The sequence below is a fragment of the Physella acuta genome, unplaced genomic scaffold, assembly GCF_028476545.2.
Source record: "Physella acuta isolate Inbredline_101_S28 unplaced genomic scaffold, ASM2847654v3 ptg000880l, whole genome shotgun sequence".
NCBI classification, from domain to species: domain Eukaryota; kingdom Metazoa; phylum Mollusca; class Gastropoda; family Physidae; genus Physella; species Physella acuta.
This window is the reverse complement of record NW_026732397.1, coordinates 99,024-125,323: the sequence shown is the minus strand read 5'-3', so window position 1 is coordinate 125,323 and position 26,300 is coordinate 99,024. Positions and strand designations below refer to the sequence as shown.

The 26,300-nt window shown below is 34.7% G+C and overlaps 3 protein-coding genes across 4 annotated transcripts; 2 read left to right on the top strand and 1 right to left on the bottom strand.

Moving 5' to 3' along the window:
- The first annotated feature begins 988 nt into the window (after nucleotides 1-988).
- On the top strand, nucleotides 989-7,519 carry LOC131952605 (dye-decolorizing peroxidase YfeX). The gene is made up of 9 exons (XM_059315351.1): nucleotides 989-1,229; nucleotides 3,698-3,942; nucleotides 4,113-4,304; nucleotides 4,393-4,465; nucleotides 4,630-4,791; nucleotides 5,028-5,101; nucleotides 5,894-5,942; nucleotides 6,056-6,151; nucleotides 6,350-7,519. The coding sequence occupies exons 1-9, from the start codon at nucleotides 1,178-1,180 to the stop codon at nucleotides 6,604-6,606; spliced, it is 1,200 nt and encodes a 399-aa protein (XP_059171334.1). The 5' UTR covers nucleotides 989-1,177; the 3' UTR covers nucleotides 6,607-7,519.
- Nucleotides 7,520-7,598: 79 nt separating this feature from the next.
- LOC131952604 (CDK-activating kinase assembly factor MAT1) lies at nucleotides 7,599-13,073 on the bottom strand. 2 transcript variants are annotated; one of them, XM_059315350.1, is made up of 8 exons: nucleotides 13,005-13,073; nucleotides 10,324-10,393; nucleotides 10,121-10,215; nucleotides 9,609-10,010; nucleotides 9,287-9,488; nucleotides 8,182-8,410; nucleotides 7,969-8,080; nucleotides 7,599-7,878 (listed from the first exon to the last, which is right to left on the bottom strand). In XM_059315350.1, exons 3-8 carry the CDS (start codon nucleotides 10,193-10,195, stop codon nucleotides 7,840-7,842), a joined length of 1,059 nt encoding a protein of 352 aa, XP_059171333.1. In that variant the 5' UTR covers nucleotides 10,196-10,215; nucleotides 10,324-10,393; nucleotides 13,005-13,073; the 3' UTR covers nucleotides 7,599-7,839. The 2 variants fall into 2 exon arrangements, with proteins under 2 accessions (XP_059171333.1, XP_059171332.1); XM_059315349.1 differs by lacking the exon at nucleotides 13,005-13,073 and adding an exon at nucleotides 11,545-11,760.
- On the top strand, nucleotides 11,839-24,239 carry LOC131952611 (F-box/LRR-repeat protein 18). The gene is made up of 11 exons (XM_059315358.1): nucleotides 11,839-12,008; nucleotides 16,961-17,738; nucleotides 17,969-18,094; nucleotides 18,402-18,570; nucleotides 19,255-19,406; nucleotides 19,560-19,810; nucleotides 20,320-20,408; nucleotides 20,711-20,864; nucleotides 21,083-21,218; nucleotides 21,894-21,976; nucleotides 22,133-24,239. Exons 1-11 carry the CDS (start codon nucleotides 11,839-11,841, stop codon nucleotides 22,290-22,292), a joined length of 2,268 nt encoding a protein of 755 aa, XP_059171341.1. The 3' UTR covers nucleotides 22,293-24,239.
- Nucleotides 24,240-26,300: the final 2,061 nt, after the last annotated feature.

Sequence of the window (26,300 nt, the reverse complement as noted above, 5' to 3'; positions counted from 1 at the left end):
CTATAACAGAACTTTGCAAAGATATATAATCTAAACAAATCAAGGAATAATTTGTTTCTCACTTTTATTTCAGAGGCCATTTAACCAGAACATCTATTAAAATAAAAAGGCGTATTATATTTGAATAAAATAATATTAATTAATATTGTTTTAGCAAGACAATTCTTATAAAAAAAACTTAATATATAGAAATCCATGTTTATTTTAGTTATTATGGTTAAAGTAAATCTGATATTAAAAAATAAAGATCTAGATCTAGCATAAAAACGCTATTGAAAAAAAAAGTAAAATTCAATTCAAAATAAAGATATTTATCAATGATAATTGTCAGCCAGCCTAATGTTTGGACTGAACATTCCTTGCTACCCCTCAGTCTTATGGTGACGTCTTGCTTACGATTGTTATAAAATTGAATGTTGCGGTGGTCATAGACACCCTGTGATGTTAATCTATTCATATATTACCCCTTTCGCCACCCTTAACGTCTTAAGATAACGTAAAACAGAGTTTCTTTCAGGCATCGATTCGAAAAAAATTTACCACCCCCCCCCCGAACGAAATGAAATTTATATAATTTATATAGAAAATATATACTTTTAACAGTGTCCGCCCCCCGAAGAAAGTCTACCGCCCCTCAAAAAATTTCAAGTCCCCCCACCCCCCGGAGAAAAAAGTCTGGAAGAAACACTAGAGTAAAATTCAGTAAAATGACGTCACAAAGTTCCACCCACTCCCTCATAAAATATCATTTAATTTAACAGGCGTAATATTTTTGGTTCTGAAAATAGACAAAATATATCGTTCATTAAATCTTTTCCCTCACGCCTCCACACATCGTCAAATAAAGTCGTTAAACTAGCCTGTCCTCCACCCTCTAGGTGTGTGATATAATTTATGGAAAACACCTCCCCTGGGGTGAAAACGATAGTAAAATTACCGGAAGTGAAAGTTCTTTTTTATTTATAGCTACAAGCGATCACGTGCTCCAACAAGTCAAATTTGTTCATAAAGCCTATCCCTGACACAAAATGCTTCCAAAAGTAAATAACATGACAATGCATATTTTATCTAGATCTAGAATCTACCCATAATATAATAATACTGCTACGCAGAGTCACCGGCAAACTGCTGGAAGCCAAGTCAAACAGCTTACGCTTTTAGATTAATCTCATAGAAAATGTTGTCAACTCGAACTTTATGTGCAGTGAAGCCTTGCTTCTTTACAAAGGGTGAGAGTAGCCTTCTTAAAAGTCTACTTAATACTTATTGAACTTATTCTTTTTATTCTAACTTCTAACTGGTAATCTATCGTTTTGGGTACGTAAAATCGCCCGCGGCTATTAATGTACGAAAACGTTACCTCATTGTAAAGGCTGTAATAGAAGTAGATCTAGATCTATATTGTGATATGTTTGTGTCAAATATAGATAAATGGATAGTAAACCTAACTAAATCAATGGCTAAATATAGTAAATATAATTAAATATATCAATAGGCCTATAGGCCAGAAATTAACTTTAAACAGCAGTGTCTGCAAGTAAGATTTGCTATATAATACTATATAATATAATATATATACTAGATCTATATTTTTTATAAACAGCAGCCATTTGTAAAATAGAGTGACTTCCCCCTGAATCTCCCGCTATCTAATATATAAAGCTCAATTCTGTATGTAAAATAAGTTTGTTTGTCGTTGACATACTTTGATGGATTTAAGTGTTAGACTATTATCGTGCTCATAGTCTAAATTTATGAGTTAAAAAATTACTATTGAAAGTGTTGGGAAATAATTTTCATTTTTCAAACTGATAGTAATAATTGTCGGCATGTTCATTAAACACAATTTAAAAAAAATAACAAAAATTCTAATTATGTCTGAAAATTATTTATATTTAGTCCTTTAGCACTTACTTCCCTTTGATAAATTAGGAAAACACAATTACTTCCCTTTATAAAACATTGCATTAGTGGAAAAGAATTTACTTTTTATTAGTTTTGGTGTTGGGAAAAAAATAATTACATAATTAGCGGGGATTGATCAAGTGCAAATATTGTAGGTATTTTACGAATAAGCTTGGAGTATTATAATTGTTCATTTGGTTTGGTTTGGCACCTACGTTCGTTTAAGTGAGTGCAAAAGACAATGAATAAGTTGAGGTACTGTAGTTGATTATTAAGCTGAAACAGGCGATTCTGCCCCGGGCTAGACTGTGAGCACTTTGCGTTTATGTTCGCGTTAGTGTTTTCTTTGTGTTTAGGTTGGGTTTGTGTTAGTGGTTGCGTTTTGATTTGGTTCGTTTTTGTTCTTTCTTTTTTCGTTTTCGTTTGTGTTTTTTTCTTTGGGTTTGTGTTTGTATTTGTGGTTGGATTTGGTTTGTTTTCGTTTGCTTTTTCGTTTGTGTTTTTTCTTTGGGTTTGTGTTTGTGGTTGGTTTTGCGATTGGATTTGGTTTGTTTTCATTTGCTTTTTCGTTTGTTTTTTTCTTTGTGTTCGTATTGGTGTTTGTGGTTGTGGTTGGGTTTGTTGTTAGGTTTTTGTTTTCGTTTGCTTTTTTGTTTGTTTTTCTTTGTGTTTGTATTGGTGTTTGTGATCGTGGTTGGGTTTGTTGTTAGGTTTTTGTTTTCGTTTGTATTTGTAATTGTGTTTGCCTTATGTTTGCGTTTTGTTGTTTTGGTTGGTTGTGGTTTGGGTGGGCAATGCCGGGTTTATGATGATTACTAAACACACAGGTAACGGTCTTTAACAGAAAGGTTTTTCACAGAAGCCAGAGCAGGGCCTGGCCGGGACGGCTAGTAAGTCTATAAAAATAAAACTTTAACAAGATGGCTGCTATAGTAAATGAGCATGGTTGCATCTATTGGAAACATCGCTAGTGTTCATTTATTACTGAAAAGTTTTAATTCAATTGTTTGAAAACAAGTAGATCTACATAAATGAAACAAGTTTGTATTTTAAAAAACATAAATCCTCCTCAAAATGTGAAATAATTATTAAAATTTAAGGAGTCACCTGTTTTTCACATTACAAGTCGCGGGCAATTTTACGTACCTAAAGCTAAAACGATAGATTACCTTCTAACTACTTACTATTTACTAAAAGTCTAGATCTAGATCTAGAATTCTAGATCTAGAATCTAGATCTTGGTTGGAATCTAGTCTAGACTCTAGACTTCTAGACTAGACCAGAGTTTCTTCCAGGCATCTCTTCGGAGCCCCTCCAAAGAAGGTCTCCCCCCCCCCCCCCCCCCCCCACAAAATTATATAGAAAATATATACTTTTACCAGTCCCACCCCCCCCCCCCTCCCCCCAAAGAAAAAAAGGCTAGATCTAGTTAGATTAGTGATTAGTTAGAGTATTAGAATAGTAGAGAGTAGACTTCTAGATCTAGACTAGATCTAGATCTACCTCTAGTACTTAGTCAATTGTATTACTGTAGTGTAGGCGAGAGTATTACCTAACTTATTATTTCACTATTTCACTTAACTAACTACTAGATCTAGATCTACTAACTAGGTCTAGATCTAGAGTACCTAACCTAATAGTAATACTATACTGTCTAATACTACAATGTACAATAAGGTGGGTCAATTAATAATAGACCTACTAGATCTAATTAGTATCACCTATTTCTAGTCATTCTATTTTCTATTAAAAATATTTTGACAGATCAACAGTTTTTAAGTTTTACTTTTAGGTCTCAGAAGACAGTTGTCTACCAAGTTTTCATTTGTGGCCAAAGGTAGAAAAGGATTTATTTTAGGCTCAGTAGTAGCTGGACTTACGGGTTATGGCCTGTATGAGACCTATGGCAAGTCTAGCAACTCTGTCCTGTATGCTGCAAAACCACGTGATTACTCATCATATAATAAATCAAACTCCCCTCAGCCTACACTTTTAGAAGTTCCACCTTCTATTTCAACACCACCTAGTCAACCATCAGTAAGTTTTGTTTAAATATCTGCCAATCTTTACATCAAACTTTTCTAATAAATAACTTATATTTAACTGGTTTCAACTTATCTTCCTGGCTGTTAATGCCTATAGGAATTTGACTTGCTTTTGGCCAAAATATTTTTCTTAAAGAATCTATTGTATAAACATTGTTGTAGGTGTGGACACCTGAGAAGGACCATGCCTTATATCTGTGGATACACCTGAAACCAACAGCCAATGTTAAATGTGTGGCCAAAGTGGCAGCTAACCTACCTCAGATGGTGAATATTGTCAATGATCCGGAGACAAGTGTTGAGGATGACGAAGTGCTTGCAGGAGTGGGGTTTGGTGCCCATTTTTATACTAAGGTACTTTATTCATTTTCAAAAGTAGCATTTTTTTTAATCTCACCAATAAAAAGTGACATACTTTAGTTACAGATATTGACCTTTTTAGGTAGCTGGTAAACCAAAGGAGAACTTTACCTACCTGCATAGAAAAGGACCACTTGGAGAAATGCCCAGCACAGGTATAGTTTAACTTGAACTCAGATGTTATCAAAAGCTGCCAGCGTCAACTGTCATTCCAGTCTTTAATACTTTTGTAAAATAATCATACTGCTACTAATTATGTGAAGCATAGCATTTGTAATGTATAAGCTATCTAAGAACTTGATAATCCTCATATGATTAGGTGGAGATATTTTTGTGCATGCCAAATCAAACAATATGGGTGTGTTGTTTGATTTGTGTCAGTTGTTCATTAAAAGTCTTCCTGAAAGTTGTATTGAAAGTTTTGAAGACATCTACAGCTTTCAGTATCGAAATGGAAGGGATCTGTCAGGATTTATTGATGGTAAATATTCATGACATTTCTTTTCTAATGTATAATTTAGTCGATATAGGCATTTAAAAAAAAATTGCCTTTGCTTTTTGATAAATTTTATAATAAATGGCTTTTTGTGTAACTTTAATAATATTGTTTGGGACTATGAAGTGTACATATTATTGTTTATTATAGCTAGATAGTATCAATAAAAATTTAAAATTTTTTGTTTTGAATGTTAATACATCTGAGTTTTCACCTGAAAGGCACAGAAAATCCAGCGGATGAGGAGGACAGGCAAAGGGTAGCTGTTGACATAAGAACTGGTGGGAGCTATGTGGTGAGATATTTATCTTGACTGGTGGGAGCTATGTGGTGAGATATTTATCTTGACTGGTGGGAGCTATGTGGTGAGATATTTATCTTGACTGGTGGGAGCTATGTGGTGAGATATTTATCTTGACTGGTGGGAGCTATGTGGTGAGATATTTAGTGGGAGCTATGTGGTGAGATATTTATCTTGACTGGTGGGAGCTATGTGGTGAGATATTTATCTTGACTGGTGGGAGCTATGTGGTGAGATATTTATCTTGACTGGTGGGAGCTATGTGGTGAGATATTTATCTTGACTGGTGGGAGCTATGTGGTGAGATATTTATCTTGACTGGTGGGAGCTATGTGGTGAGATATTTATCTTGACTGGTGGGAGCTATGTGGTGAGATATTTATCTTGACTGGTGGGAGCTATGTGGTGAGATATTTATCTTGACTGGTGGGAGCTATGTGGTGAGATATTTATCTTGACTGGTGGGAGCTATGTGGTGAGATATTTATCTTGACTGGTGGGAGCTATGTGGTGAGATATTTATCTTGACTGGTGGGAGCTATGTGGTGAGATATTTATCTTGACTGGTGGGAGCTATGTGGTGAGATATTTATCTTGACTGGTGGGAGCTATGTGGTGAGATATTTATCTTGACTGGGGGGGAACTATGTGGTGAGATATTGAATATTTATCTTGACCGAATATACATGGGGGGATATTTAAAAACTAAGTGTGTGTATATGATATTTAAAACTAAGCGTTAATTTTGTTTCTTAAATAAGTCTTTAAATAAATTCTAATTTACAGCTTACTCAGAAGTGGATTCACAACTTACATTTAATTAATAATACCAGATGTAAGTTGATATTTATCTCAATTAGCTCAATAAACACTGTCAGTTCTTCAAAATACTGATAATTATTAAAATCTCAAAGTCCTTATCTAAAAGTGTGTTGTTTTTGTGTGCAGCACACACTTTGGAGAGCTGGGTAGGCAGAACAAGAGAAGACAGCGTTGAACTTGAACGCAAATCACCAACATCACATGTGGCCAGGATGACTTCAGGTGAGTTTAAATTTGGCCTGACTCAGGTGAGTTTTAACCTGTTCTGACTCAGGTGAGTTTTAACCTGGTCTGGCTCATGACTCAGGGAAGTTAAAAATATTTACGTTTAACTGAGATAAATAAATTAAAAAAATGTTGATGTTACATATTTGGTTATCATTTGCTATGTTCTTTGATTTTTTTATTTTAACCTTTTAGGGGAAATCCCTCAAGAAACAAAGCCCTTTGAGCTGGTGAGACAGTCCATGCCATTTGGCAATGTTCATGGGGATGCTGGCTTGTTTTTTATTGCTTATGCTGCAAGTCCTGCCAATTTTGAATACATGCTGGACAGAATGGTGGGCGCAGGAGGAGACGCACTCAGCGACGACATCATGAGAATGACGAAGAATGTCAAAGGGACTTATTGGTATTTTCCAGGAAAGGAAGAGTTGTATGACCTAGCTGTATCTTAAACTGTTTGAAATCAAGTTTTTCTTTTAAACAATAGTCTTTTATTCTGATAAAAGCTATTCACTTACAATAATATATCTTGTTGTAATACAAGAATCTCATTGTCTTTCTATAGTGTCTATCATAATATAATAAAATATTTGCTTGGTTCATATCATAAAGCTTTAACTGTTAAGCTTGCATAAATTGAAGTAGACAGGAGAAAATAGTTGTTGGTAATGAGAGTATAACATGCCCATTTTTCCTGTTTTTGTACATAGTACTTTCAGATATTTATTTTTTTACATAGCATCTACCAAATGTATCTTTCATCGCTTTATTTTAATTGAATTTTGAATATTTTTCTTTTTTAAGATGTTTGTTGAGTAATATTCTTTAGCATGTATTTAATTGAATTTCACAATATATATTCCACATTTCACCTACTGTTGTAAGGCTGCTTTCTTTTTGTTACTTGTTTTATAATTTTAATAAAAAAATAAATAAACTTGGGTTGTTATGTCATTTATGTTTAAGCTTAAGTTGAGGGTACAACCATATGTTAGTCAACCATATGAAATATTCTTGTCATCACCATTTAAAATCAGTATGTTAGCTTATGTTGATGAGCTGATCATTATTAATCCTTTTCAACAACCATACACACAAATCTAAATTTCAAAACCTGCATATAATAACAGGAAAATGCAACACAAATTGAAATTCACCATATGCAATATAGTGGTTTTAGACTCATGATTTTGCCAGAATATTTACACAGTACCTGAGTAACTCTGTGATGCTGAATAAAGATATCAACTGTTCAATTCAGTGCTGAATAGTGTTAATAGATTTATTAGTTATGAAAAGCAACTGAAGTATTCATTTAGTCAAGAAGTTGGTGACCTCCCAAAAACTGTTTCTGGGGTTCGAGACTTTCAGGCAGCTGGAATTGTACTAGCCCACACATTTACTTTTAAGTTATAGACATTTTATGTTCACACAAAGTCCATAATGACCTAAAGACTTCAAGAAAGGGTATCATGTTTTAATCAGTTAAATATTTGGTGAAGCTAAATAAAAATAAAACTTAAGCTTTCATATATATTACATTATATTTAATTCACAGAATGAGAAAGAAATAATACATTAAATTTAATTTTGCCTTGTAATACTTGTACAATCATGTAATAATATGAAAACATTTTAAAATAAATTATCCCAGTATACTCTGTAGTTAATAAATGCAATGCTCTTCAATATCGTTCACTTTCTGCTTCTGATAACAATTTCATCTGTAATATAATTCAAATAATTCAAATGTAATTAATTTAACACAAGTATAAATTTGAATTTGAAGACTTAAAAAAAGAATTGGGGTCTACCTTTTCGATCTCCTTAGTTAAAGATACAATGGTTGTGCTAATAAGTGAAATTTTTCCTTCAATGTTAGATTTTTCACTTTGTAGATCCATAATTGTTGTCTGATATTCCTGTCTATACAAAAATGAAACAAAAAAGAATTTATGTAGATGTGTGTTTTAGGCGCCTGTCTTTAGAGTTCTAGCATAATCAAAATTTGGAAATAATTGGATTACCTTTGCACTTTAAGAGAATTTAATCTATCTTGAAGTTCTTTTATGGTCCTGATTATTTCTTCTTCCTGTTTTCTCAGTGTCTGTGCCTGTAATTCTTCTTGTCGCAGTTGACTAGCAACAGTTTTTTGTTTGTTTAGCAAAGTTTTGTGTTCTGTGGTTAATATTTCTTTCCTTGTTTGAAGAGTGGAAAGTTGGTTGTTATAGGATGGGAGTGAACTCTGGAACTTTTCTGCAAACATAGACAATATATCAGAGTTTATTTCATTACAGAAGCAGTGACTGGTGGCTTAGTTATATTACAGCCCTACCATATTTCATGGCACTAAACAAAGAAAACTTAACCTAAATCTAACACTAGACCCTGAAGTATGACACAGCTATCATTACCAAGTCCATGTTTTTCTAGTACTAAACTGATGATTTTTCATGGTATTTAATCTCTGACAATAATTAAAAAGTATTAAAAATAGGGCAGATGATGCTAATGTTGAACTGGTATTGATAGGTCACAAAAACTAGCCTATATTGATACATATCCAGTATACATAAATAGAACAGCTGCTGAATGGCCCTGACCCCTCTTCTTAAAACATAAAGTATATAAAGCTGTTCAATATAATTTTAATACTATATTAGCCCTAATAAAGAATGATTATTAAAAAACTAAATAGTCCATTTAAAAAAAAGATAAGCACAATGTACTAATATTAATTATCTTTAAAATTATTTTTAATAATTTTAAAAAAAAGGTCTAATAGACACCAAATAAAATTATTATTTTTCAACACCTAATGGCAGGGTGGACTGGTGACGCAGGGAAAAATCCAAGTGGGCAGCCAGAATAAGTGCTTTGATTGTAAAAAATGTGTTTATTTAAATAGCCCTTCGTCTGTTATTTTATTGTTAGTATTGTATACTGCAATTAATATAGCAGCCTGTGACTTTGTAGATAACAAATTGGATGAAAAATAAATGCAGTATGAAAATTTTAAGTCAGAACGGGACTGCTTTTATTTATCTCCCAGGTGGCTTGGATACAGCCAATCAACCTCTGCCTAATAGCAAATTTTTAAAAATGATGAGCTATTGTACACCAAATGAATACCTTGATTATAGGATTTTAGGTCGCGTTGCGGTATTTTATCTTGGGTGTGGTATTCTTTAATCACTTGATGCAGGACACTGTTTAATTTTGTTGTTTCAACAGAACAATAACAATTAGGACATGATCTTGTTTCTTGAGCACAAGACTTGCATAATGTGTGACCACAAGGTATTAACATCATTGGTTGGTTCTCAGAAAATAACTAGAATAAATATATTTAGACTAAAGCATATTATTTTTATTTAAATTTTTAACTGTGAAGTTTCAGTTACATTTTGAAGAAACATTCAATTTTTAATTTATATATTTAACAAAAACATACCATCAAGTTTCCACAATCTGGGCAACTGTGATTCCCTGGGATGCTAGATTTTTTATAATCAAAGACAGGTGGTATTTGTGTGTGCGTTTGACAGCGCTTTATTTCCTTGTCATTTTTACTTCCTTTAAGCACTGTGATATGAGAAGCTGTTTTGGTCAAAGACTTATTGTAATTTAAAATACCCATTTCTTCTTTTACTTTGCTGGCTATTTTTTCTGCCAAAGTTCCAAACTCTTCTTCTTGAATGGGTTGCCTTTGAGTATCGAGTTCAGGGGAAGCAATTCTTTCTAGCTCACTGTTGGGTCCACTTACAAAGCTACAGTCATCTGTAAAGTCTGATTCTTCATTGATGTCTCTGCTTTTAATTCTTTCATTTATCCAATGCTCAAATTTATCACGCACCTGCAGATATATTATTGAAGTTATGTCATAATTAATTAAAAAATAAAATTAAAGGAAATGATTAGAAAATCAGTCATGCAAGTCTTAAGGTTTAATGGTACAATATTTACATTCAATTTCTCCTTGTTAGCAATAGGTTCATGTTTAATACTGACTGGTGATGCCTTTATGGATGAACTGGACATACATTTGTTTGGTAGAAGACCTACAAGAAATTTGAACAATTTCATTAACAGTTTAAAAACAGGTTTAAACATTAACAGTGTTGTTTTTTATAATGATACCAACACAGCACATTAAATTATTTTTTTACTTGTATCTTGCTCTTGACATTCCTTTCTTTGTTGAAGCCAATTTTGTTGACGTTGTTTGATTGCTTGAATCTTGAAAAAAAAAATGTTAACATATTAACTGGAAATGCACCTCAAGCTTTTGTGAAAGTGAAACTCTCTCTCTGTATGTATATGTGTGCGCATTGGCCGGCCAAAGTCCAAAACTTTACTTTATTTCGGCCTTTGGCCGGCCAATCAGCGGACTGGCCATGGTGGACTGGCCAGTCCGAATTAGAAGGTCATCTGGCTACATATATATAGCCTATATATATTGGGTCATCCATAAATGATGTCACGCTTTTAAAATCTTTTTTACCTCCCCTCTGTCACACATCGTCACAAAAAATCAGACCCCCTAAAATGATGTCACACCTCAGCCTACAACTGCCCTCAAAACTGCAGTAGAATTTTTCTTCAAACATTGATATTTTTCCAAAATCTTGTCTGAACTCTGTCAAAATACAGTAGATCTATTTTAATCAATTTCTATTACAATTTATTAACAGTTTTCTAACACAAGATAACTGCTAAAATTCATTTTTTAACATTGCTTTTTTATAATCCAAAAGTGTGCCATCACACCATCTGAACCCCCCCCCCCCCCACTCCATCATCATGCACTGTTACAAAATTATGCACCCCCCTCACCCTACGAGTCTGACGTCATTAATGGATGACCCTATATAATATATAAATATATATATATATATATATATATATATATATATATATATATATATATATATATATATATGTATATATATACATATATTATTATATATATATATATATATATAATTTTATATATATATAATGTACTTTTACAACTATTATTTATACAAATACATATCTAATGAAATATTACTAAAAAGTGTTTCAGAATCTTTATACAGTATTCAGTACTACAATAATCCTAGGCCTATAGGCCTATTAAATATTATTAATAATAATAATAATTATAATTAATAATAATTTATTATTATAAGTATAAACAATGAGATGACTGTACTCATAACTGTACTGTTACTGACAATACTGTAGTTTTTTTTTACTTACTAGATGTAGATTCTGTAACTTACAATAATAAGTTAGCTCCTTGATGTATTACTAAAGTATTCTAATCTTAAGTCTAAAGTAAGTAGATCTATATTAATATATATAGGCCTAATTTTAATTTATTAAAAGTATTTTTTTTTTCATACCTTAGCCTTCTGTACAATTTCGTCCTTCTTTTTTTGTTTTAGTGACATACAATTATTATTATTGTTACCATTTCCTATAGGCATATCTATTGTCTTATAATAATTCACGATAAGTAAATTTAAAAATATAGAGTTAATGTATTTTGATCACTGTCTGTAAATTTTTATCAGATAGAAAAAAATATATCCTCTTAGTTATGACTGAAAGCGTCCTTAGCACCGATTTTTAAAAAGGGGATCTACTCTCTGTGGTTATATGTAAGGGAGATAAAGCTTATTTACTTTGTTGATAAAATGGCGACTGTTGACACTGAAAAATATTCCAAAGATGATTCTTGTTTCGATCGACTTTCCGATGATGTTATACTGTATATATTAAAGCATCTTAGCTTAAAAGATTTCTTCAATTTGAGACATGTTAATAAACGATTTGCAACCATATGCACAGACAAATCTTTAGTTCGGTAAGTGCAAATTTTGCAGGGTAATCTGATCTCAGTCGATCTCACTGTTTCACTGAAACTGAAAGGGAGTCTGTTAGAATTATAATGTTAGATTCTGTTAAAACGAATAATACATTAATATTATTTAGCCTAGGCCCAAATCTTATTTAAACTAACCCGTTTTCTAATACAATAAGAATAATGTAGGCCTAGATCTAGGTCTATAGGCCTAGGCCTATGTTTTTTAATTTTTTAAAATTCGAACAATACGGTTACAATTACAAAACAATATATAAAAAACAATTCTCTACTGAAACTCATTCATTGCTTTACTCACTTTGTGACTTTACACTAGATCTATATTGTATTAGGCCATTCAGTTCACAGCTTCCAGGTTGTTTGTTTATATTAATTATATTATCTCACAGCCCAAGCGATTTACTAAGATGGCGGTGCAGTTTCGTTTTCATGAAGATGTAGAATGTAGAGGGATAAAACCAATGATTTTGAAGCCATCGTCAATTTTAGTAATCGGAATCACCCATTTCTAATTAATTCTGTTAAATAAGAATAGAAAGTGTAGTTTTGACATAATTTCTTTATCTCGCAAGCGGAGCTTTATTGAAAGTAACTCTGTTTATTCTTGTGTTAGAATGAACTTAAAATCAAATAACTTATAAACTACTCTTCTAATGTTAACCAGCATATGATTAAGCAATTGTTCAGAGTCTTAGCTTTATAAAAATAACAACGTCTGGGAATAATTCTCCCCATAATGCTATTTTATTATAATCTTTTTGCCCAAAATAAAGCGTGGGAAAATGCATGCAGCACCAAAATCCAATCATTTGGCTAGATTTATTAGTCATGTCGCTTTATACCTAAAAATAGAATGCACCCTCACTTTATACCTAAAAATAAAATGCTTTCATGATTGCTGATTGTTTTTTAACAGTTTTATATTGAAAATATGAATTGTTAGTTAAGATAGCAGTTTTTGTAACATGATATACTTACCCTCTGTCAATTTAAAAAGCATGGCATGTTAATTGTGTAAAAATGTTGTCATAAAACACAAAAATATAACATTCAATTTTTTTTTAAACTACCATTTTACTACCCCTAGGCATATACAATACTATACTTAAATTTTGTTTTTTTTAAAATTGTTTGCACAAAAAGTTAATATATGCTAAATTGACTTAGTTTACCACTGTGCAAGCTATAATTGAAACTTGAAAAAAATTTTGTTGTTGAGATTTTCATTAAAACTGGAGCTAGATCTAGATCTATGTCTAGATCTAGATTTAGAAATAGATCTAGTAAAATAAAATCCCCCTTTTGCTGGGAGAGCAAAGTGGGGATTTAACACCACAGCTTTAACTTGATTCAAGAAATCATTCAATAATCAATAAGACCTAATTATATAAACTTAAACTAGAGTACTAGCTAAACTAACTAAAAGTATTATCTAAGTGGGTATTCTATCGTTTTAGGTACATAAAATCAGTCGAGGCTAGTAATGTATAAGAAAGGTGACTCATTACATTTTAGTAATTTTTTCACATTTTAGGAGGATTTATGTTTCAAAAATTACAAAAATGCTTCATGTACCTGTTTTTAAACAATTTTATTAAAACTTTTCAGTAATAAATAAAGATTAGCAATGTTTTCATCAGATGCAACCAAGCTTGTTTATTTTATAGCAGCCATCCTGTTTATTTTTTGTTAACTTATTGTTAGAGATTCAGGGGAAACCACTCTAATTTACAGATGGCAGCTGTTTATATAGCAAATACTGCTGTTTAAAGTTAATTATGGGCCTATAATTATATAAAGTGACATTGCTTTTTGTTAATTATGCAATTATCTATTATATTTGTTACAAATATATCACAGTATACATGTATGGAAGCCATATCAATGAGTCACCTTTCTATCACATTACTAGCCTCCCACGATTTTACGTGCTTAAAATGATAGATTACCCCTAATCTACATGAGATTATAAAATTTGATTGTGTAAATTTCCAACAGGTTTAATTTATGCTGTTAATGGATAACAACACATTATTTTTATTGTTGACAATACAATCAATAATTTGATAACAATTTTGTTTTAGTCAAAAAAAAAAACAAAGCCAAAAAAAAACTTGAACATATATGTTTTGCACTTAAGGCTGCATTTCTATTTATTTTCATCAAACCTAAATTATAACCAGAGGTTTCACTTTCGTGAAATAAACATTGATCGGCTGTATAGAAGCTCTGAAATTTATCTTCTAAAAACCCCAGTTTACTTTGTTACTTTATAGTATACTAGCGTACCCGACCCCCGCGCGTTGCCGCGGGGATAGAAAAACGTTTGACGAAATATATTAGAAGGATTTCACCATCGCGTTATCAATTATATGTTCTTAGACGCGTGACTTTCTTTTCCAAAAATGAGTTATTTAAATGTAAACATTGCCTGCGCTTGGATCATAAATATCAGGACACGATTTTACGCTCTCAGGGCCCCCCCCCACCCCCCCCATTAAACTACCGCATAGGCGCGGCGTACGACCCCAGGCTCCTTAAAACTAACAGGCGCCAGCGTGCCAAATAGTATCCTATTAATAATGATGCAGATTTCGTCATTCGCTAAAGTGACACAAATGAACAGGATTTTTTTCTTTAACACGTAGTTGACGTGTTTTAAATATCAGTGTGACTGATGCAATATGCTAGTGTTACTAATGGTCTATTATTAGATGCTCGATCTCGATTATGACTGGATTGTCTAATGATAGATGCTTATTGCATCATTCGCAAAGTGACGAAACTCTACAGTAGGCTCCTCATATTCAAAAAGTTATTTTTTCATCTTTCGCAAGGTGACGAAACTGTACAGAAGGATTTCCTCGCGTTACAAAGTTATTTTTAGAAGCCTGTTGTAGTTTTACCGCTGAATATAGTAGTACCCCTTACTCGCTATGCAGGACGCTCTATTAACGGATGCCAAGTGCCAACATAGTCGCTCTAAATCTCTGGGCGCCAAGCCGTGTATTGACGAAAGTTGTACCCTATATGGCGCCGCCCATAAGAAACTTCAGTTTTCTTTTTCGCAGAAATATTCTCGGGAGTATTCTCATCTACTCCCTAAAGTTTCATGGCACTCGGATGAACCGCATCCGAGTTGTTTTTTTATATACCGTGTATAGATTTAAAAAATCGCTCCTCCCCCCCCCCCCCCCCCCGGGGGGCGCCGCCCTTGCAATATTAAAAAATATGTTTTTGCAGAACCCTACCATTGAGTAATCTAATCATCTCCCCAAAGTTTCATGGTACATGGATAAACGGTGTGAAACCGACATTTTATAAACCGTATATAGAGAAAAATCGCAGCCTCCCGTGGCGCCGCCCTTGCGAAATTAAAAAAGGATTTTTTTTACAGAACCCTTCCCTGAATTGTTCTAATCAACTCCCCCAAAGTCTCATGGCTATCGGATAACGGTGTCACACCAAAATTGACTTTTATTTTTATATACCGTATATAGAGAAAAATCGCACCCTCCCGTGGCGCCGCCCTTACGAAATTAAAAATGATTTTTTACAGAACCCTTCCCTAGAGTTTTATAATGAACTCCCCAAAGTTTCATGCCTATCGGATGAACGGTGTCACTGCAATTCACTTTTATTATTTTTATATACCGTATATAGAGACAAATCGGACCCTCCCGTGGCGCCGCCCTTGCGAAATTAAAAATTATTTTTTCACAGAACCCTTCCCTAGAGTAATATAATCAACTCCCCAAAGTCTCATGGCTATCGGATGAACGATGCCAAACCAAAATCGACTTTTATTTTTATATACCGTATATAGAAAAAACAAATCGCGCCCTGTCGGGGCGCCACCCCTGCGAATTTGAATTTTTTTTTTTCGCAGAAACCTCCCCAGGAATATTCTCAACAACTTCCCAAAGTTTCACGGCGATGTGATAAGAGGTGTGGTAATGCATAAAAGACACACAGACACACACACAGACATACATTGCTTTTTATATATATATATAGATAGATAGATAGATAGATAGATAGATAGATAGACCTATATTTGAACTCAAAACATTGCAGGTAATAGTTTTTAATAAAATTATACCTTTGTAGACCACATGACCTAGTTACACCATGTTTGTTTTCATTCTCGGTGATAAAAATGAAGAAAAATATAGTTTTAGCCTTTTAAAAAATTTAGTTTAGTTACCAAAAATACTAAGACATTAAATACCTCCAACCTTATAATAAAATTTTTATAACAACCTTGTTTTAATAATATCACACAGAATTTTAGAAATATTTAATGAAGCTTTCTAGACTGTTCTCGTTGCCCGACTGAAAATTTGAAAAGAAGCTAAAATTATTACAAAAATTTGCTTCATACCTGTCTTGCTTTGTTTTTCAAATGTCTCCTTTTACTAAATTAATAAACATTTAACTGAGAAACATTGTGGCATGAATGCAGCACTTAGACCATGGATAAAAAATAATTTCCTCTTTAAAAATAAGCCCAACACTTCAACTTCACCATATTATTATGTTATTGCCTTAAAGTTATATCTAGCTAGGGAAGAAGTCATACAGCTGTGCATTTTAAAATTGGGGTTTTATTGTAAAGGCATTACAAATGGTAATTATTGCTCCACTCATTAAAGGAGTAAAGATGTTCACACCATTTGGCTTTAAAAAAATTTTACAATAGTAGAAATCAAGCAAAACTAAACTCAAATTATTGTATATTTTAGTGAGTATCAACATTTATTTTTAAAGAAAATTGCTGTAAATGAATACAACCATAAATAGTACCTACATTGATTACTTACTTTAGTAAATCCAAAACAAATATTTTTTAAAATCACATTGGCTACTTTTCTATTATTGAGTACTTCATTTACTCTCTCCACCATTTATAACACTGTTTCATTTTCTTTCAGTCACCTTCAGTTTGCAAGAAATTATTGGCTTACAACAGATAAATTCCAGTCCTATGTCAGCCCTGTGGTAGATAAAGTTGAGACACTGAATTTAAACTCCTGCTATTGGTTAAAGTGTGGCGCTGTAGATTTACTATCAAAATGCAGCAATTTATCCTCTCTACACCTGATGCAGGTTCGCGTGTCAGTGAAGACACTGTGCAGCATCATGTCATCTCTACCCAGTCTCTCCAGCCTCTCTTTTTCTATCTCAGACATCAGAGACTTGCACCCAGAGCTCTCCAACTCTCCAGGAGCCCAAGACTGCCTGGCCAGGCTTGTTTCTCTAAGTTTGCATTTTCGACATCAGTTAGTTTATTCAAACAGACCTGTGATCAATTTCTGTTCAGGACCAACTTTATTTGAATACTGTAAGAACTTGGAGGAATTTCATGTATATGGATTCCCAAGCAACGCCAGAGGTATACCTAAGTACATTTTTCAGCCACAAATCTTAAAGTCAGAAAACCTGAAAAATGTGAAAGTTATGACGTTGAATGATGCAATGGATCCAGCCGCACGCATGTTTTTCTTTGGAACTTTGCTGTCCGTCTGTAAACTGTCGGTCAAGTTTAAGACACTTCTGCAACCCTTGGGAAATGTTGACCAGCTGTGGACAATGGATGGCTATGCAACGTGTCTAGAAAACATGGAGGATCTTGTCCACTTCGATCCATCCAGAACAACATTTCAAATTCCTAGTGAAGTTCTCCATTTTGAATCGGCACATAATTTACAGGTATGAGAATGGTGTCATGGCAGCAGAGATTCAAAATAAAATAAATACAAAAATAATGCAACCTTAACCGAAAATGAAAGAAGTTTTTAACAGCTCAGTAATAATAAAAAATTTTTATTGATACATTTTTTATTCATAAAATTTTGATCCATTAATAGCTGTGTGTCATTTGTCCTTGAAAGTCTGTATAAAGCTTGACAAAATAAAAAGAGTTTCTTCCCTTTGGTCAGTACCTGAACCTATCTGACAACGCTGCTGTGACGTCTGAGACCTTGCACCTTCTGGCTGACACCTGCCCTAAACTCACAAGTCTCAACCTACAGAACTGTAATTATATTCTTTTAGGGCCTCTGAAGGTAACTTTTATTTCAACTCTTCTGTTTCTTCAGATATACCATTCTAACTTCCTATAGTATAAAGCTTATAACAACGTAAATTTTGATTATCCTGAGATATTTTTTAAGAGAATTAATTTTTTTTGCTTTCCCTGTGATATTTTTGTGATGAGATTAATGAGCCTCTCTAATGAAACACCTTTTCTGACACAATGCTGTTTTTGCTAATTCTTTAATAATATTGAAAGTTTGTTCAATTAATGTTCTTTAATGAAACCCGTTTTGGTGAGTCTGTATTTTTAATGCATGAAACTATTTGTGTTGATAGCAAAATGCAGAACAGAGACGGGTGTACAATGACATCAGTGGTCTACAGGCCCTGCTCTTGGCATGTCTGGAGCTGAGGAGCCTCAACATCAGTGGCATCCACGTCCACACGCAAGACTTGACCACTACCCCCTACAGCAGTCTGGCTGCTCTTCTAGCGGTCAACAACAGTAAGGCCTGTTGCTTCAGTAACTGCAGTGTTAACCAGTTTTTGGTTGACGAAACAGTTTATAGTGTTGTCACAATGTTACTTCTAAGTGAAGCTTTATGTTGTAACCAAGTATTCTCACTCATCTAAATAGTTGTGAAGTATTTGTCCATGTCTCACTAATCAAAATGTTTGTGCAGGTTGGAAGTGTTTGTCCATGTCTCACTTATCAAAATGGTTGTGCAGGTTGGAAGTGTTTGTCCATGTCTCACTTATCAAAATTGTTGTGCAGGTTGGAAGTGTTTGTCCATGTCTCACTTATCAAAATGGTTGTGCAGGTTGGAAGTGTTTGTCCATGTCTCACTTATCAAAATTGTTGTGCAGGTTTGAAGTGTTTGTCCATGTCTCACTTATCAAAATTGTTGTGCAGGTTGGAAGTGTTTGTCCATGTCTCACTTATCAAAATTGTTGTGCAGGTTGGAAGTGTTTGTCCATGTCTCACTTATCAAAATGGTTGTGCAGGTTGGAAGTGTTTGTCCATGTCTCACTTATCAAAATTGTTGTGCAGGTTGGAAGTGTTTGTCCATGTCTCACTAATCAAAATGGTTGTGCAGGTTGGAAGTGTTTGTCCATGTCTCACTTATCAAAATGGTTGTGCAGGTTGGAAGTGTTTGTCCATGTCTCACTAATCAAAATGGTTGTGCAGGTTGGAAGTGTTTGTCCATGTCTCCTTGCTGTTTGAGTGTGGAGCGAAGCTCAAAAAGTGGCAAGAGAACCTTCTCACTAGTCCCTGAAGGCTATCTGGTCAAGCGTAGAAGAATTGGCGCTGGGGCAGTATGTAACCAGAGTTTTGCCATGGTGGGTGCTAACATTTTATTTTTAGGAGAAGATCACTATGATTATACTTTAGTTATTTTGCAATATAATTAACAAATCATGAATTTTTTCTATTGACATTTATTGTTAAATTTTAAAAAATATGTTTGTTACTTACCAAATCTAATTTTTTAGTTCCCAGATTCAAACTCTCCTTCTACTTCACAAGAAGACCCATCAGCGTCCTCATCATCCCCTCCCTCATCATCCCCATCATCTTCATCCCCATCAACAGCTTTGGATGAACCAGCGTTTGTGTCAGAGCTAGAGAAACTAGTCCGCAGCTGTCCAGCCATGGAAAATTTTGAGCTCAATTGTTCGGGGTTTAGATCAGCTTTTAATAAATATTTTGGAGTTCATCCAACAACTTGCACGTCAAGTCCTTGGTAGGTTCAAACATGTCAGCTAGACTGGAAACTTCATATTTTGGCTTGAGCTCTTTAGCTTGATAGATAACTCAGTATTTCTTTTGGCTGGAACTATTTAACTAAGTTCCCTTTTGAAAATTATGGTCCATTGGGTAAATGAAGTAGAGTTCCCATGTATCTGTGACCTCAGCATATGAAGGGGTAATGTGGTCAGCACTATGCCCAGCCGCCTTTACTTTCCCAAAGGGGAACAAGTACCCAACAGAGCTGGGTAGACTCCGGGATGTTTTACAGGCTTGAACCCATATTCGATCTTGAGACTTTTGGGTTAGCATTCGTATACTCTAATATTTGAACACTGCTTAGAACTCTTAACTTAACTGGAAATTAAATATTTAATTTAGCTTTTTGTTGTGTACAAATGTTTTGTTGTGACTGTGAGAGCATATTTCAAATAACTGCGCCCATAAAAAACAAATGTTTCCGCTAATCAAAAACAAATGTTTCCCTATTGTAAACTTTTTCAGCATGTTCTCCCTGACTGTTGGGGACCAGGAGCTGATGTGTATAGGACGCTGGAAACATTTAAAGACTTTACAGCTGACATCTATACCAGGCAAGTCAAACTTCTACAGTCCCCATACCTCTTAATGGGTTTATTTTTTTAAAAATAGGGCTGCAAGTTTTTTTTTTTTTTCCTTCTGAAACTCACCTAACATTTGCTTTTAGGGATAGGGCCTATTTAAAATTGATTTTAGTTAGGTATAATATGTAGTTATTTATAATTAATTATGATTTAACATGGTTTTTGATTGAGTTAAGGCCTTCTGTTAAGGCTAATAAATAGTTTAGACAACTTAGCCAGATTTTTAAGCATTTGTGGCCAATGTATTATGAGCTGAGTTGTCTACCTTCCAGGGGTGAACCAGGGTCACTGTCTGCTGGCCATTGCCAAAGGTTGTGTATCATTAGAGCAGTTATCCATTGCCTGTCTGGGCCAGATTGCACACTGCTTGTACAGGGGAGGTCTGTTGGCAGCATTTCCTTTCTTCTCTCAGCTCAGAGATTTCAGGTAAGTCTTTCAGAATCGCCTTCTTTGTCACCCACCTTTTAAGATAAACATCAAAATTATTTTAGGATTATTTCATGTAACTTGAAAAGGTGCAGTGTTTGTTATCAAATAAGTCATTGTGTATGTTTTTAAACAAGTTCTTACCAAATGAATAAACTTTTAATTACCATATGTAAAATGTATGGTGTATTTTATACTTCATGAAAATATTTTCCCAGACTAGAGCACCCCTACATGAAAATTGATGAGCAAATGCTAACAGCCATGGCCAAATGCTCCACGCTAGAGAGAGTCTGTATCATAGCAAAAAATGGGACTATGGACACTGAGGGAGTCAAAGATTTTTTTGAAAAAGTAATTTTTGTTTTTAAACTTGCCATCCTAACAGTTATGCGAAGCAGGCTTTTCCTTCAGAGTTGTAACTGTTACATTTTTTAAACAAAAACCTTTTTTTTTTGTTTGAGGAATATTGTATGCCGATATTTTTTTTACCAATGGAAGTTTTCAGAAAAAAACAATACTTTCTGCTGATTCAATATCTACTTTATTTTTAAAATGGAAATGGTGACTTTTTTTAAGTTAGCGGGCTAGCTCTCTATCGCTAGGTCACACGTCAAATTTACCTAATAACTATTAATAAAAAAGTCATTAAAATGTTTTAAACTTAGAAATACAGTGCATAGATTGAGAAAATTTGTTGACCCCATATTTTTGCTTTTTTTCTAAAGGCAGGGACAACTGAGTTATTTGATCTCAGACTTATTCCTTCATTTAAATATCTCAAGTCAAACTTCAGAACATTTAACAAGCACATACATTAATTTATATACTTAATTATGACCTGATTGAATGGTCACGTATAATTTCTGTCGTATTCAACAAAATGTTAAGGATTTTAGAAGCATGGTCCATAAAGATTGTTTCCTCTTGTAAATATCGTTTACTTTTGTTACAAAAAATTAGTTAATTAAAAGTTAATTATGTTTCACAACAGCCAACTCTATTAATGAAGACAATTTCCGTAATTAGGTTGAAGGTCTAATAAACTTCCAACTGTACACTGGACGCTCGTTAAGTGTCTGTCGAGGATTGCAAGCCTACCTAATGAGCAAGTAAGTTTCTTCGCTGACACGTTATCTTTGATTTTTTATTTAGTTAGATTTTTAAAAATTCTGTAGTAGGCATGATACCAGATCAAATTAGTGACAGTTTGAAACACTTGAATCTTTTTATTAGTAAACCTCTAACGCAATCAAACATCTCCGCAGGTACAAGAAGAGTCGCCCAGCTATCAGTGTGTGCATCCACCCCCTGTTGAATGGCGGACTTCAAGAAGCCACAGCCCAGCTGCCTGACCAGCACATTGACGAGATGACCATCCTCAAGTCCAGGGTCTCTATACGCCCCCAGAACTGGAGCCCATTCTAAGGCTCAGAACTGGAGCCCATTCTAAGGCTCAGAACTGGAGCCCATTCTAAGGCTCAGAACTGGAGCCCATTCTAAGTCTCAGAACTGGAGCCCATTCTAAGGCTGACAGTTTTCTGAACAGACAGGAGTGATGGGGTGCTTGTTTGTTGTTGTTATCATCTTTTGACCATTATCTATGCCACTAGTTCAGGGAAGGGGTGACCCCTGGTCATATCACACTGAAGGACAGCAGTTGGCTCATGTGGTTGGCACATGTGGTTGGCTCATGTGGTTGGCACATGTGGTTGGCTCATGTGGTTGGCACATGTGGTTGGCTCATGTGGTTGGCACATGTGGTTGGGTAGTGTTGTTGGTACGTGTGGTTGGTACTGTCATGTTGGTGTGTGGTTGGTACATGTGGTTGGCTCATGTGGTTGGTACATGTGGCTGGTGCATGTGGTTGGTTCATGTGGTTGACACATACAGTTGGTTAATGTTGGCTCTATTGTTGACCACCATGGGTTGCTCCAATGTCCTCTGTGTGATTTGGTTGTTCAACATAAAATGATTTCCTTAAGCTGACATAATACATGATCTGCCAGTTGCTTTTTGCTTGTGGAGATATGTGGGAAGCTTAGTCTGTAGTGTAGGTATGTCATTATATCACCAGTTGAGTTTGGTATTACCTGTGGTTTGAAGTGTCACCATTTAGATTTGGTATCACCAGTGTTGTAGTGTCACCAGTGTAACTGTGATGCCATGAGTGGTGTCACATATGGTGTGTTGACAGCAATGTCACCATGTTAAGTCTCCACAGGCTAAGATGGTCTTTGTACATCTGTGTGGCTGTGTTTCTTTGTGGATATGTGGATAAGTACATGTGGAAGTGTGAACTTGTGTGTGTACATCTATACATATGTGTGTGGCTGTACATGTGTGGATGTGTACATGTGTGGATGCTTACATGTGTGTGTACTTGTGTGAATGTGTGAACTTGTGTGTATATATGTGTGTACATCTGTGTGGGTGGCTGTATATGTGTGCATGTGTGTATACTTGTGTAGATATTTGAACTTGTGTGTGTACATATGGGGGTGTAGCTGTACATGTGTGAATGTGTACATGTGTGTATACATGTGAGGAAGTGTAAACTTGTGTAAAAACTTGTGTAGACATATAAACACTAATGTGCACATATTTATGTACACAGGTGTACACCTGTTAGTGTGTATGTGTACTTGTGGGTGTTCCACACTTATGAATCTGACTGAGGAAGCAAAAGCTTCTCATTATTCCTCTATAAACCACTGATATTTTCACCACTATTTTTCTTTGTTCTCAAATATAAATTGCATTGATTCTATAAGTAATTTTGTGATATCTATGTTTGACATTTCTATGTAGATTGCTGCAGCCAATATTAGCTGCTCTGTAGAAAGTCTGTGTTGTTGTTACTTCCTAGCTGGCTACAGTTGGTACTGTGTCTAGATGTATGTGGTATGTGTCTAAAGACAAAGCTAATTTATTGTAGTTAATCCGTGTATGTTGTTTGACTGTCTGTTGTTGGATGACAGATGTGTAATGATGCGTGTGAGGTATGGATGTCAATGATGTAGTTGCGAAAAACAAACGTATTTTAAATTATTATTTTATATACAAAGAATATCTTTAGATGTGCACATACAATCAGTTAAGGTTAGTGGGGACCTTACAGTTAGAGTAAGGTCATTAGAGACCTTACAGTTAGGTCATGTGAGACCTTGGGTTGATCGTGCTCCACCCAGCAATGTTGTGATTAGCGAAGTCTTGTTGTTTATCCTAGTCTAGCCCAGCATGCCACTATGTAGTCATGTAAATATTGTACCTAATTTCTCCTAGATAAACCAATAGATCTGTATATATACTGTATGTATTTGTCGGATGGAATAGATCTTTGTATATAAAACTCAATGTTTCTTTAAATACATGAATGCTTTATTAAATCATTATTTTCTTTATCATCTATCGTTTGTTTTCATCTTGTCAGGTTTGTAGACATGTAAACTATGAAAGCAAAATTTCAAGGAGAAACATGAAAACAGGCAAAAAAAATTGTATGGTGCACCAAAGTTGCTATTGAAGTACAAAACAATAACGGTTTAAATTTGCTGAGCTGTCAAGTCACAAAAGTATGCTTGACCAAAGTTACCAAAACACAATTGTATGGTTGACCAAAGTTACCAAAACACAAAAGTATGGTTGACCAAAGTTACCAAAACACAAAAGTATGGTTGACCAAAGTTATCAAAACAGAAAAGTATGGTTGACCAAATGTATCAAAACAGAAAAGCAGTTTTTCAGTCCTCTTTCCGTGGGGAGGGGGAATCGCCACCAGAAACACGTCCACCGTCCACCACCGGGCGGAAACAGGAAAATATTGAATTTATATAGAAAACTAGCGTACCCGCCCCCGCGCGTTGCCGCGGGGATAGAAGAAAGTTTGACGAAATATATTACCAATCATATGTTCTTAGACGCGTGACCTTCTTTTCTAAAATTGAGTTATTTAAATGTAAACAATGCCTGCGCTTGAATCATAAATATCGAGACACGGGCTTACCTACACTACCACATGAAAACCTTGAGAGTACATTAATCACTCACCGAAATAATATGGTAGAACAAACTTCGGTGACCATCCATGTGTCAGAGACGTAGAGGCCCGCTCCCAGGAGCCCCCCCCCCCCCCCGATTACACTACTGCATGGGCGCGGCGTTCGACCCCTGGTTCCTTAAAATAGCATCCTGTTAACAATGATGCAGATTGCTACATTCACTAAAGTGACACAAATGAACAGGATTTGTTACTGAACACGTAAAAAAATTAGTTGACGCGTTTTAAACATCAGTGTAACTGATGCAATATATTAGCGTTACTAATGGTCAATTTTAGAAGCTCGATCTCAATTTCTGTTTGGATTATCTAAAAATAGATGCTAATTGCATCATTTGCAAAGTGACTCAACTGTTTGGATTTTTTTACGGACAAAAAGAAACATCCCAGTTAATAATCTAACCTTGGTTAATTTTTCTGATTATTAAAACAAAACATATTACATGGCCCTCAGCGGCCCATGTGATCCTATGGGGGCCGAAACAGACATTTTTATTTACAGCCTAATCACACCCTACCAGTGCGCCAGAGGACACGCCTGATTCAATTTAATAATCGTTTGTAACGCCCCATAGCGAAATTAAAAATGATTTTTTACTGAACCCTTCCCTAGAGTTGTTTTATAATGAACTCCCAAAAGTTCCATGCCTATCGGATGAACGGTGTCACTGCAATTCACTTTTATTATTTTTATATACCGTATATAGAGGAAAATCGCACCCTCCCGTGGCGCCGCCCTTGCGAAATTAAGAATTATTTTTTTAACAGAACACTTCCCTAGAGTGTTCTAATCAATTCCCTAAAGTCTCATGACTATCGGGTGAACGCTGTCAAACCAAAATCGACTTTTATTTTTATATATCGTATATAGAGAAAAAACAAATCGCGCCATACCGGGGCGCCACCCCTGCGAATTTGAAAATGTTTTTAGCGCAGAAACCTCACCAGGAATATTCTCTACATCTTCCCAATGTTTCATGGCGATCGTGTCAGCCGTGTCACGGCAATGCACTTTAATTACTTTTATATACGGTATATAGAGAAAAATCGCACCCTCCCGTGGCGCCGCCCTTGTGAAATTAAACATGATTTTTTTGCAGAACCTTTCCTTAAAGTGTTCTTATGAACTCACCAAAGTTTAATAGCGATCAGATGAATGGTGTCAAATAAAAATCGACTTTAATTTTTATATACCGTATATAGAGAAAAACAAATCGCGCCCTGCCGGGGCGCCACCCTTGCGAATTTGAAATTATTTTTTTCGCAGAAACCTTTCCAGGAACATTCTCAACAACTTCCCAAAGTTTCACGGCGATGTGATGAGAGGTGTAGTAGTGCATAAAGGACAAACACACATACATTGCTTTATATATATA